Below are 13,763 nucleotides of genomic sequence, written 5' to 3'. Positions count from 1 at the left end.
ATTTTTCACAGGCGTGCTACAAGCACAGGTCCTTTAGCACCGGCACGTAGCGCATCCAGCCCAGAGAGTGAATGTCACTTTGCCTTCCGCGTCCTTCGGAAACGGTGCCGGCGCCTCCGAAGTCCCAGCGAGCTGGGCAGAGTCATCCGCTGGTGCTGTTTGCTGGTCACCAAACCTGCTTCTTGTTGGTGGTACAAGGCGTTTGAAAAGAGTTGATGGGAATGTAAGTAGAAGTTAACTCTTCCCAAAACTATGAACAACATGGATTTATTTTATGGGCTTGCTTTCTTGTTAGAAAACCAAACAAAAGATTCCTTTTCCCAGAGTCTTACAATCAAGAGGGTGTGCTGCTGCTGATGCTTAGCTCGGGAATCAGTGAATAGATCTTGCTGACTCATGGAAGAGAGACAAAACAAGGGCGTTTACAATTAAGGAGAAGATATTATTTATTATTTTTTTTTAATTACTACCAGAAGATCCACGCTGTGTTTTCTTTGCGTGCTCTCTCTTCATGACCTACTCAGCTTAACAGTGGTTTTGCAGACTTGGCAGTAAACAGAGAATGAGGTTCCAGTTCAAAACCATCTACATTCCTGGCACAGGGCTGTGCTCGATGGCTACCAGCCGCAGCCAGAACTGTCATGGCCGGGCTTCTCCTCAGCCTTCCCAGAAAGATGCTGGAAATTATTTATTTTAAGCTTAAAAAAAGTCCAGTGTCAGGAGATTTGTCAGGGGCATGCAAATGCTAGCTGAGCACAGGCGTGATGCTGTATAGGAGTATGATGATGCTTTGTGCCAAGCTGTCTTGATTCCCTTGCTTTTGTAGCTTTGTTTTTGTGAAAATACTTGGCTGGACCTTGTTTCAAAGCCCTGCAGGTTCTCAGACATTTGGAGATTTTCTTAAGCAAATACAGCATATTTATGTGTCTTACAAAAGCAGTATGAATGCAGAAATGAAATGGGGTGGTTATGATTTTATTTTTATTTACGGCTTTTATATTATGCTCAGTGGAGGCCAGTCCTGGCGAATTGGTTCTGCCAGGTGTGTGCTGGCTCTCCACCAACCTTGCGCAGGCGATGGGAGCGCGGTGTGGGGACAGCTGCGGCACCTGCTGAACTGCAACGCCAGGGAGAAAACCTGCGGGGGGGTGGCAGAGGAAGGACGGATGCACTAGCAAGGGCCTGGGTTTGGGGTGCCCTGGGTTTTGTTTCCTTGTGCGTGAGATGGGGGTATTTCTCGTTAATTAAATTTTAGGTTGCGGTCATAGTGTATTTGACTCTGGAACTCCTCCCAGCAGCAGAGTTGGAAGAGAGCTATTCCTTGTCTCTGGTCTGTACCTCTTACGAGCAGGCTCCGCGTGGGGTTTTTCACATCAAGAATTCGCTGTGAACCCGCCTGAGCCTCGACTCTAATAACATCTGCAGTGCTGCACCCAGCACTCGGGCTTGCGTGAAGACCCCACCGTTTCGGGTTCTGATCCACTGGCTGAGATCTTGGCCCTAAAGAAGCTGGTGGAAATGTTGCCTTTGAATTCCAGCAGGTTTGCTACTTGTCCAGAAGTTATTGTGCAGTTTCCTAACTGGGTAAGTTTGTGTTGCTTATTAGTAGTCAAAGTTACACCGACCTGGCAAGCTGGAAGTACCTGACCCTGTGTTCTAGGTCTGGAGAGCAGTGGCAAAAGCAAGGTAAGGAAACGAAACCTGTGGTTTAAGTGCGCTGCTAAAGTAGAACCCCAAAGTGCTAAATCCATACTATTTCTTTGTTTTAATTCTAAAAAATACTTTCGTCACCAATTTCTTTTAAGAAATGTTGCCATCCTGAGCTCTGATTTCATGCTTTTGACGATGAGAAATGTTACCAGCAACAAAAGAAAACACCAAGAGTGAAACGCTGCTTCACTGAATTTATTGCAATGCCTATTCGGTGCTGGTATAAAAAGCTTCAGCCAGTAAAAGTGCATCAGAGTCTAATGCACTGGTGTAATGTGCCTGAATTTGGGGGGTTAGCAGATCACCCGGCCTAAATATCCCCCAGTTAAAGCTTTCATGTTAAATACCTTAATCATTGTTACTGATTACAGACCAATGATAGCACAATATACCACAATTATAAAGGGAGTCACCCTTCCGGAAGGCAGAGACCATCGCCTCTTTTCCTGAGGGAGGGGTACGTGTTGCTAAGGAGTTAATTTAACCTGGCTGAAGTCTTGCGAACGGGGAAAAAAATTGATGGCAAACTGGAGCCAGTTTGGCACAATCTCAGCGCACGGTGGCAGGATGGCAGGTCTGCTGTAGCCCAGGTGAAGAATTCGGTGCGGAAGGATGACCACGTGCGCTTGCCGCAGGGCTTTGCTGTGTGTCGGACGGTACAGGACATGGTGGTCGCTGCTGTAAGGGCTGTCTGGGGGCGTTCCGGCAGCGGGCTGGTCCCCACCAGGCCCAAGGTGAGCTTGGCTGTGCAGAGCCCTCCTTTCTCAGCAGCTCTGTTTCTGTTTGAGGTGAGTGCGAGAACTGCAAACAGACATCCGCAGTTTCCCTCTGACAGACGCTGCCTTGCAGTGTTCTGGACGGGTGACAGGTGCGGGGAGACAACAAAACGTGGTTTCCTTGCATCAGTATTTTCGGAGTGGCCTTTATAAATACGAGAGGAGAAACTTGCTTTTGATGTCAGCTGGCAGCGCAGGCAGGGAGCGGTGGCGCGCTGGCAGGACTAGGGCCATGCAGACGTTGGTTACTGGCCTCTGCAGGGCCTTGTGGGGAGATGTTTTCGCTGCCTACTCTTGTCCACATCCTCCTAAAGGCCAGACACTGGGAGAAGATGGAAGGTTGGGGTCCAACAGCAGCATTGTGAAGGAAAACCCAATCTCAACCCTGCGTAATGGTATTTGTTTTATTGGAGGTGCAAGTTAAGAATCAGCATGTATCTATCCCAAAAAAAGAGAAAAAAATCAGTAGACAAGTATTTCTTAGTGACAGATTAATCCTTTTCTCAAGATTTTTATCCAAATATACCAACTTTGTTTACAAAGTATGTTACTCTAAGTAACGGTTAGTGACAATCAAATTGTGTATGTTTATCTGTGTATATATGTAGTAGCAAAGTTTTTAGGTACAACCCTAGAACATGAGTCTTGCAGTTTAAGAAATACAAGAATTAATAATTCTGCAACAAACCAGCCTACTGAAAGCATTCAGATTCACTGTTCAACTTGTACAGAAGAATGATCACAACTCCAGGTCTATTAACACAAGGATTTTCTCATTTAATACATAAAGCTAACATCTCTTTTCTAAAAATTTGCTCCCCCTTCGTGTAAAATCCCAGCAGCTGATCCAGATTCCACTCCAGATCCGTCTTCGACCTTCTGATTCTCTGAAGCACAGAAGTATTTCACTTTCAGAGGGTGACCAGGAAGCCAAGTGAGGCGCATGTGACATGAAATAATTTCCTGGAGAACAGATTTAAAAATACACATCTTTTATGAACTTTATACCGTTCCTCTGTTGATAAAAGGAGTTGTTGTACATGTTTTCTTACCTGTGTTGGAATTTCATGGAGTAGGACAGTGTAGTCAAATTCAATAAAATCATCTTTCCTTATCTGAGCATGTATAAAAAAGAAGAAAAAAGGATCAAGAACATAAGGTATGTTGTTGAAGTTCAGAATCTACTCTGATTTACCTATCTGTATTTAGCTTGCTTAGGGGACGAGATGGCTAGGGCTCGAGGTGGCTGTGGTTGTTGGCTGCAGCGAGACAGGTTTTGTATGTGGAGAGAGAGGGAACTGGGAGTGTTTCCTGCATAAAAGCTTTGAAGGTGCCAACTGCAGCGTGGCTCTGCAGGCTGACTGTTCTCTGACATGAAACGGGGCTGACTCGGGTGCTCGTTAATTGAGTTTAACTCTCAAATAAATTTGAGAATCTTACTTGACTAATCTCTCCAGAGAAATCTCATTTGAAGTAAGTAGGGAGTAAAAACCGAACACTGTCTGTTGATGGCAGATGACTGAGGGAAACAAAGCTTTGGGAAGGCGCAGGCTGCAGGCGTGAGGCGTGCTCCTCTGCCAGGGGCTGGACTGGTGCTGCCCGTGGGCTTGGCTGGGAGAGCAGGGTCCTAGGGGCGGCTTAGCCCCTAGTAGGGCTGAGGAACGGCAGGGCCACCTGTTCAGTCTCCTGATCAAACCTGCAGAAGCCAACAGATCTACCCCTGCAAACAAGGAAACCCAGATTTTGTCCAAATGAGTAAAATTATTCCACTGAAACCCAGACAAAATACTTGTCCGAAGGTGGAGACGCTTGTCTGGAGAAGGCACTGGGATTTTGGGAGAATCACAGCCGTGACAGAGCAGGAGCTGTTGGTGAGTGTTTTATTCTCTGCTGCTTGGTAGACGCTGTTAGCTTCTGTAAGGCAGACGTGTAATTTCCACTTTACTTACCCACTGCTTCGCAGACTTGACTTGTGCCATGAAGTAACCCGTGTTCTCGGTTGACTTTTCCCACATGATGTAACTGCTGCCAACAACAGCCAGAGCCCACACTGGCTCCAGCGCAGGTTCAATATTGCCATAGCTGTCTGCAAGGCAGAAAGAGAGCAGTATAAAAGTTATTAGTTCTGGCTGTTCGGCAGAAAAAGGATAAACCACAGAGCTTTTTTGCCTGGCATAGTACTGTTCCTGGGAAGCGACTTATCCCTCCAGTATGTTAAAATCTTGAACAGGGAGGAGAATGATGCTAAACCTGCGGTCACAGTAGAAGTATGAAAGCATGAGAGAACTGCAGTTACCAAGAGACACTAGTCACCGGGTCCCCACAAGGAGGGGAGAAGCCCGATATCCTTGGTAACAGCAATCCTTACCTAGCTGGGAGGAAAAGAGAGGGACTGGGGTGCTCTGTTTCCAGGGTGGAAAAGCTCTGTTAGTCATCCCCTGTGAATTTCCACCTGCAGCTGGGGAAGGTGTGTGGGCTGAGGCAGTTGTTATTACTTGAGGACATTTAGCATTTACTTGAATATAAAATTGCATAGGCTTGCTTTCAAATGCAAAATGCCTTCACAATGTTGTGTCGATAACCACTGTTGCTAAATGAAGCAGGTTTTTTTTCTCCCCCAAAATAGTTTTGAATCGGTGGAATTGTTTTGATAGTGAGCTCTATAGTTTTAGGGTGCTACTGTAAACACGTGTCTCATTTTTGAAATGCACGTGTCCTTAAAAGTGCCTAGGCTCTTTAAGATAAAATGGAATAGTCGATTATTTGGAGCAATATACCTGGAATATTATTTCCAATTATTGGTTTGGTTTGGTGCCTAAGTTTTTGGTAAAGTCTGTTGTCCTCTTCTTGGATTTGATTCTGGTCTTTGGTACGTGTGCACTTGATGTTGACAACAGGCAGGGACTTTGTCTTCAGATACAACACCGTAGCAAGACAGCTCCCAGTATTTTCCTGTCAAGGTAGAATTTAAAACTGTTATCCTTAACCAAGATTTTATTTGCTAGCAACGCATTCTTAAAAAAGCTTTTGGTGTTAACATGTGAATTGTATGTATGGATCACGTATATGCCTTCATGAGACACTTTGTATGAAGCTGTACAGGGGTCAAGAAAGTCTTTAGAAGGATGTAATTTTTTTCTAGAAAAGTAAATAGGTTAAAACTATAAGGCTAAAGTGATTTAGCAGAAGATCTTAAACTGTAGCAGAAATGCACTAAGTCATCTTGGAAATACGTTTGAGTATCCTCAAGAAACAACACTAATTGATAACAAGGACTTTCACTGTATGATATTTCAGCCTTGAAACAAAAATAATCTCATGCTTTATATTAAACTCTGAAAATAACTTGAATTTCATAAAACGTGTGTAATGGAAAAGCAGATGTTTACAGTAACATTGCTAATGACAATTGTCTGACAGAATGAATGCAGAGGGGGGAGTTAGAATTAAAAAGAACACACAACTGTCAACTCTTTCGTCTCATTCTGGTGTGCAGACACAGCAGGAGCTACAACTGGCTAATGAGGGCCGTGCTGCCACACTGAGATTGCCAAGTTCCATTCAGGTGCTCGGTTGCCTGATGTGACTTGTGACAAGATGATCTTGTCAGGCACCGAGCGAAGCGGGTAACCACAGTGCTCTGACCGCTCGAACCCCAGCAGAGGAGCTATTAGATGGGGTACTCGGGTGACCCTAAGAGCAAACCATACCCCATTCTGGACAGGCAGGGAGAAGAAGCATATGAAAGATCTATTTACGACAGTGCGTAAATATATCCTGCTTTGGAGATGTTGAAGTTCCTGTAACACACGCTGTCAGAAAAAATGTAGAGGACCATAAACTCACCCCACTTTTGTAGTCTTCAGTAGTGAACTGCAGGTAATACTTGTGACCTGAGTCTGGGATGCTCTGGAAGAGAGAAGGATTCAGCCATCAGTGTAACTATAGCTCACGGACTGTGACTTGCTGAGGAGCTGCCGTGGGCGCTGGGGAGGGAAACAGGATGCCACGGCTGCCTCATGGCCTTGTGGCATCAGGAAATTGGTGGGATGAGATGTGCTGAGATGGTGCCAGCAGCACACACAAAGGGTCTTAACAACAGTAAATAACCCTTATGTTAAGGGATGTTTTAGATCATTTCCTCACAGAGATAGCCAAGAAGAAAAATGCTGCTCACAGTCCTTCACAGGACAGATTGATACTGAGTAACTTTAAAAATAATAAAATTACACATCAGCGTTCAGCTTCTGAGGTATTTTTTGCACAAGCTATCAGAGTGCCCTTGAATGTTTAAATGAATCAAGTCTTGCTGACTGATTCACAGCTGAACAGGAATTACACAGGCTAATTTAAGCTTGGGGATGCTAACCTTTCTAGGTTTTTTTCTGTTGTGACTGGAAAGAGACTGATTTCGCTACACAGCGTGTCAGAGCAGGGTTGTGGTCTGTCTGCTCTCGTTTTGTCCTGAAAATACCAGTCATTAAGTTGCCCAATCAACTATCTGAGATTCGACTAGTTAAAGAAAAATAAAAGAATACTCCTTGCTGATGGGAAGCAGCCAGTAGTGCCTCTTGTAGCACAAAACATCAGAAAAGCCTTAGAAATGTACACCTTTGAAATATGTCATTTTCTTGGACTTGAGGGGGGTGTGTGTGGGGGGGGTGTTGCTTTGTTTAGTTTTTGGTTTTTTCCCCCTGCTGCTGACAGAAAGGGTTTGGTTAACCAATAGGATTTTTGGCATGGGATATCACAGACTGTCCTGGCCCCATAGTGAAAAGGAAACTAGCTTTTAATGTCGGCCATGAAAAATATTAATTATTCTGGAACAGGATCAATGTGTTATTCAATAGTGTAAGCGCAGAGCCTAATAAAAAGTATTTGCGTTATCTGCTCTTTACTTCATGAAGTAAGTAAAGAAGTCAGTCTTTCATTTCCTACCAACTGTTATATTCATTTTTGAAATTTCTGTATTTTTGAGTGGGGAGTCCAAGTAACAAATAGTGTGGGAAACTTTATTCAACTAATTCCTTGTAAAATGACACTACGTGTCGTCAAACTGTTTGATACATTTCCAAGCCTCTCCTTTGATTAAGTCAGCCAGAAATAAATGAAAGAAAATAAGTCTTTTTATATGCTATACTGTGATTTATTAGACAAGCTTTCTGATACGCAAGCCAGGTCACTTCTGTGTCTGGAAGTTTATTCCTTTTGCATATATTACCTGGTTTGAGAAAAGGTATTCTCCTTTGCCTTAAACCTCCTCTTGCTTCGGTTTGCTACTGGTGTAGGGTATATTGTTACACAGGCTTTCCTTTGCATGGCCTGTGTGAGATAATACCTAGAAAATGCATTTTACTGGAGAGTGCAAGCTGCCTTCTAAAGTGTACGTTTACATCAAATTACCGTATTCCAGCACAGCACCGATTTATTAAGTCTTATTTGCTTTTTAAATGCAATACTTTTAAGATAAACAGGAGGAGAATTCTGGCTGTTCGCATGATTTTAAAGATTAGAACCCAAAGCAAATGTGTGTGTTTTATTTATCTAAACTTGGGCCTTTGTGTTCCCATCATACGTGCTTCCAGGAAGCCATTAATAGCATAATGTCAGCAAAGAAGTTTAATTCCCAGGGCAAGGGTATCAGCCCAGCACCTGGTTTTAGTACATACACGGAGTTACACACTGCAGGTAAGAGGACAAATTGGTTTTAGTCATTTGCTCTACTTTTATAAAATCCCTTCTTGAAGCTTTACGATGAGACAAGTCTGGAGCTGGACCCAGATCAGACCATGAAGGGAACAGAGGATACAGAGGGAGGATAAATTCAAACTTTTGTAATCTTTTTTCTCCACCTCCTTATTCTCCCCTTTTCCTGCCCCCGGTTTGTGTATTGGCTAAAATGTTGTCCTCAAAATGACAGAGAACGTGACATGAGGAGATGCTCTTAGCGTAGAAAAATATTAAAAAGTAGCTTTCTGAAACGCAGATTTACAAAAGGATAACTAATTTATGGCGCTGAAGGAAGGGTCTAATCTCTCACAATAGTCACAGCAGTTAAGTCTAAGTTTCTAATTATTGCAAAGCTACCCAAGAGATGTTATTGCTATTGTTTCTAACATGCTTTGTTTGATCAAGTAGGGGTATGTTTTAAGCACAGTGATCTAAGCTTATTCCTTTTCTTGTTATTAGTACTGCAGATGAGAGAACCTGAAACAGAACCCGAAGCAGGAGAAACTTAGCTCCGATTTAACTGATGATAGCGGATGCTGTTTCCTGCTGAAACTTCTCCTCAAGGGGCACAGTACAGCAGCCTGACTGGACACTCCCAGTTACAACCCAGGGTCTTAAACTCTCTAGTAGAAATTCTTTTATAGTTTAGCTGGATCTTTTCTGTCCAGCATATTCAGTCATTTAAAATATGTTCAACTATTCTTCCAAAATTATTTGTTCTTGCATTGGTGTCACCTGTTCTCTCTGTTAAAGAAAAAAAATCATTTTTATAGCTGTGGTAATTTTGAGAATAGTAATCAGATTTTGACACAACCTTTTAGCAGTATCATTGCATTTGCTTATTGAGCACTAACGAAGAAAAAAGCAATCAGAACTTTTTATAAACTAATTATCAGTCTCTGATTCTTCTCAGTGGAAGGCTAGAAAGCTTTGGGACTAGTGACCTGATAAATACTCTCTTTAAAAAAAATACATAATTCTGTGCTGACATGATTTTTGAAGTAGTAGATATTCTCTCTTCATTCACAACAACTCCACCACAGCAGAACTGCTCACCTACTTTCAAGTGGAGCTATGCAGCTAAAATACATATTCAATCTGGGTATTCATACCTGAGGGCTGCTTTCATCTTGCCAGGGAGAAGGTACATTTGGCATGAAATAATTTTAACTTTTACAAAAGTATTCCTTGTTTCAAAGAAAAACACCACTTTTATTTCCGCTATTATTTTCCGCTATCAGTCTAAAGTGCATCAGTGTAAACCATCACATAGAGTTAAATCGGAGCTCGGGAATATTTGACATGGCACAATGATGACTGGCTGAAAGCAGCCAGAGATAAAAGTGTCCAAAAGAGAAGAAAACAAGTGAGTAATTCATTTTTCCACTGAATATCTGGGTCACAGGATTGTTTTATTTCCGGGCTCAAAATTAATGTAACTTTCACGACAGATTTTTAGTACTATAAAGGCCAAACCAGCAATTTAAGAGCAGTTTCATTCCAGGTCCCAAAGGAGGTGGTTTTGCAATCGGTTTACAGGGCTCTAACTCCCTGCTGGGGTGGAAAGGGATGATCACCTCTCTCATTGCTGCAGATTTCCTTCTCTTCTCGTGTGTTTCCCCACCAGCATTTCTCCCCTGGTACCAGCTTTTGGTCGCCAGATCAGACTGCTGACCTGATCACTAAGCATGGAGAAGCTGGCACTGCGGAGAGGGGAGGGAGAGGTGTCCTTTGGGGGCTTGCCTTCTGCCATTCCCACCTCGCCGCCCTGCCACTGTCCAGCTCAGGTGGCTGGTGGCTTCTGGATGTGCTGGAGAGGTCTCATCCACAGACAGCCAGGTGAGCTCTCGGGCTGCCCAGACCAGAGGGAAAAGCCAGCAGAGATGGCTATTTTCTTGACCTCTCTGTGTCTAGATTTCCCCAGACAATTTACCTACCCTGCCCCTGATTCTACCTTTCCCATCCTAACATGGGGTCCTGACTGTTGGAAATAAGTAGAAATCTTCTAATTGACCTCTAATATTAGGACCATAGTTCTGGTGTTACACTGTTTTGTGCCAAGGTGAGCTTGTGAAGAGAAATACCCATCTGTAAAATTTTATTTTGTAGTCCAATTTAAGCAAATGTTACAGTTTAGCCAAGAGATTACCTAGCTTTACCTTCACACTTCACCTACCCACTGCTCAGTTATGATTTCCAGGACAGCTTGGTATGGGAGACTGCTACATCAGCGTTTTGGAAGTTTCTCTCTTGAATTCTAGGATCTCAATTGGCACACACTAAAGCTTCTCTTATCAAAAATGTATCTCAAAGTGCAGCTGTCAACTATTCCATGAGATGCACACTGTTGTTTCCTAGAAGATATTCACTTAAGGAAAAAAAACACGTGAATGAGAAGGGACAACAAAAAGAAAACTGCAGCCAATGGCAAGGCAGGCATTAATATGATTGGCATATCTCTGCTATTTGTTGCTAGGAGAGAAAAGCACTGAAGTCCCAGTTTACCTGAACTTGAAAATTCTTTTGCATCTAACAGAGTTACCGTGCTGGTGGCTGTCTCCAGTCCTGTTTCTAATTACTGCAGTTTCACTGGCTAGTGGGCTAATAATGTTAGCTTTAAAATACAGTGGTTATGATTAAATTCCACGATAAAATTGTCCTATTTTTACTAGATTCACTAAATTACTAACCAACAGGAAACTAGCTTTCTTTAAAAAATAATTAAAAAAAAAAAGCAAAACACCCCCAATCCCCCAACATTTCTGTATTTTGCATTCACATAATATAGCACATTCCTTCCGGGATGTTTTTGGTTTTGTTTTTTTTTTTGCAGTGGAGGACAGGAAAGGAGAAAGTGACCATGTCTAGTGCATTTCTCCTCTTGTTTTCAGTGTGTGCTAAGGAAAAGGGGAAATAAACTGCAGAAAGTGGTTCCAGGGAGTTCCTACAGCATCTAGTACTGGGAGGAAGTAATGAGGCATTTCACTTCTCTGTAATGAACCAATTTTTTTCTTTCGTATATTAAAAGGCAGGTTGCTGACAGTGGAAAAAAATTCCTTTCCCTCCCTACAGCCAAAACTACCTTGCAAAATACTCAGTTACACTGGGGTTGGAAGGAGGATTTGCACCAACCCCTTACTTCTGATATGTCTCTTTACTAGACAAGTGCAGTGCTTCCAGCAGCACACACTGCTGCCAGAGGCCATGTTGTGGCCCTTAGAAGACGCACAAGCTTTTGTGTATGTAAATATAGACGTAAGCACACCACCCAGTAAAGTGCCCAGTAACTATAGAAGGAGAACTTGTATGTTTTGAAAGAAGTATCAAATAGCATAGTAATTTCTGTCATAGGTGTCTGCAGCAATTTCATAGGAGGACTGAAATGCCACACTAGCATGTCCATGTTCAGCACCTATTAAACAACATGGTTAATTGACGGTTTTGGCAATGATGATGAAAACAAAGAGCTACCTAAGGGTATGGTCTCAGATAAATCTATAGCAGAACATCATGTTCCCCACATTCCCAGACAGGCAGCACAACTAACACTATCTTCGGGCCTTGCATTACACAAAGTAATATGCAGATCCTGAATTGTTATGCAGTAGGTTGTGCCTTGTCACATTTAATTGGAAATTATTCTGGTGGTCTGTTAAATACTGTGTGCAACTCAAACAGGCTTCAGATTGGTTTGGAACCACTGGCAACTGGGATATATGTGAAAGATTGAGGCTCAAGTTCAGTGTTGTAAGGACTGCAATAGTACATCCTAAATGTTTTAGGCTGGCTTGGAACTTCTTTCTTGAAAGTGAAGACTTGACACTAAACCATCTTATTCTCAATTTTAGGAGTGAAGGCCCGAATTGAACATGCTGTGCAGATGCTGAAGGACAAGTCTTGTAAGATCTCCTTCTCAGATGCCAGAACCATGAAAAGGATCCCATGGAATCCAGTGCTGGATTTGGCGCTTCGGACAGGGAATCCAAAACAACCAGCCCTCACTTCAGGGAGCTGCCCTGCACTAACCTAGCGGGAAAGGCTAGGATGAGAGAGCTGCTTTTAAGTCCCATCCACTGGGATAGCTTAGATCCTCCTCAGCTCTCCAGGATAGTAGTGCTTTCTTTCCAGGATCTACAGCCCTGGGGAAGCATTCCCCAGAAATGTTTACCTGTTCTCTTTCAGAAACTTAAGTTGTAAAAAAAAAAACCCACCCCAAAACACAAAACCACAACTGCAACACCCCCCAAAACAAACCAAAACCCAAACCCATAGGGAGGAAAAAAGTGCTGCATGGGACTGGGACAGTGCTTGCAGGCAGCAGCCCTGCCTGTCGGGGTGCGGGGTGATGGACCTGCCCTGAGCACTGCCTCGAGCATCCCTGGCAAGCTCTCTGTGAGGTGCAAGCCTGCCTGCCTAGATAGCTGCTCCTATCTGGGGCTCCCACTCCTTTCTGTCACCTTAGTTTGACATGTGTTTTAGAAGATAAAGAAAGGCATGTTTTCTGATGGGAACTGCACTGCCTTTCGTTGAAGCTCTCAGGCTCCAGAGACTCCAGAAAGCCAAGTCCTCTCCGTCCCTATTCACACAAAGCAGATGGTCACTCCAGAAGTGATTTTGCTGGAAATGTTTCCTTATGAAACTGGTTTTCCATCATATGCCTGGCACATGTGTCAGTTTCTTCCGTCCCTCATCTGTGCCGTGCTGCTTTTGGTTGCAGGACAGCGCACCAACATGCATGGCGCAGGACTTGGGGGACATTTAAACCACGGCTTTTAGAGGTGGGTCCCCACTCCCCTCTGAGGGGACCCGGGTGCCTGGCGCCCGCTGAGGGAAGGGGCAGGGGAGCAGCACCCCGCCGAGGGGACCCCGAGCCGCCTGAGGGAAGGGGCGGCCGGACACCAAGCCCCCTGAGGGGAGCCAGGGACCCGCTGAGGGAAGTGGCAGCGGGACAGCAGCCCCCTGAGGGAAGAGGGAAGGCGCCCGGTGCCCAGCGCGGGGCCGCACTAACCTCAGGGCGGCTTAACTCACCGTCCCACTGATTTATTATAATAATTATTGCTAATTGTCCTTTTCCCAGGGTGACTTTAAAGACCCCACCTGGGGAGCCACCCCCTCCCACGGAGCTGCAGCCGCCCCGTTTCCCCTCCGGCTCCCCCTTACCTTCAGCGTGGCCTTGCGGACCTGCCCCAGCGCCTGCAGCGCGCCGGGGGACGCCTCCCGGGAGTTGAGGTAGTGCAGCGCCAGCCGCGCCGTGCCCGCGGCCAGCCGGCTGCTGGGGTTCAGCTCCCGCTCGGCGCCGGGCGCCGCGGCCGCCGGCAGCAGCAGGGCGCCGAGGGGGAGGAGGAGGAGGAGGAGGAGGTTGAGGAAGGCGGCGGGCGGCGCGGCGCTGAGCCCCTGCATGGTGCTGAGAAGCGGTGAGTGACCGCACTGAGGCGGGCTCCGCTGAGGGCCGGTACTAATAGCAGGGGGGGCCCGGCCCGCTACCTCCCGCCCTCCCTCCGCCTGCTGTCAGTGCCGGGAAGCGCTCGGGGAAACTCCGGGCGTGTC

The 13,763-nt window shown here is 44.9% G+C and overlaps 1 protein-coding gene across 1 annotated transcript; it reads right to left on the bottom strand.

The window, feature by feature from the left end:
- Positions 1-1,884: 1,884 nt before the first annotated feature.
- Positions 1,885-13,709, bottom strand: RARRES1 (retinoic acid receptor responder 1). The gene is made up of 6 exons (XM_037406386.1): positions 13,377-13,709; positions 6,333-6,395; positions 5,264-5,438; positions 4,436-4,572; positions 3,539-3,601; positions 1,885-3,449 (listed from the first exon to the last, which is right to left on the bottom strand). Exons 1-6 carry the CDS (start codon positions 13,614-13,616, stop codon positions 3,291-3,293), a joined length of 837 nt encoding a protein of 278 aa, XP_037262283.1. The 5' UTR covers positions 13,617-13,709; the 3' UTR covers positions 1,885-3,290.
- Positions 13,710-13,763: the final 54 nt, after the last annotated feature.

This window comes from Falco rusticolus, chromosome 13 (assembly GCF_015220075.1).
Source record: "Falco rusticolus isolate bFalRus1 chromosome 13, bFalRus1.pri, whole genome shotgun sequence".
Lineage (NCBI taxonomy): Eukaryota > Metazoa > Chordata > Aves > Falconiformes > Falconidae > Falco > Falco rusticolus.
The sequence above is the reverse complement of the archived record's forward strand: the minus strand, read 5'-3'. Positions and strand labels throughout refer to the sequence as shown.

Excerpts from the sequence above, each read along its gene's own strand:
- RARRES1 (XM_037406386.1), bottom strand. The coding sequence starts at position 13,616 with ATGCAGGGGCTCAGCGCCGCGCCGCCCGCCGCCTTCCTCAACCTCCTC. Across the intron at positions 6,396-13,376 it reads TCCGCAAGGCCACGCTGAAG|AGCATCCCAGACTCAGGTCA; the intron begins GTAAGGGGGAGC and ends TCTCTCTTCCAG. Across the intron at positions 4,573-5,263 it reads AATTGGAAATAATATTCCAG|ACAGCTATGGCAATATTGAA; the intron begins GTATATTGCTCC and ends TCTGCCTTGCAG.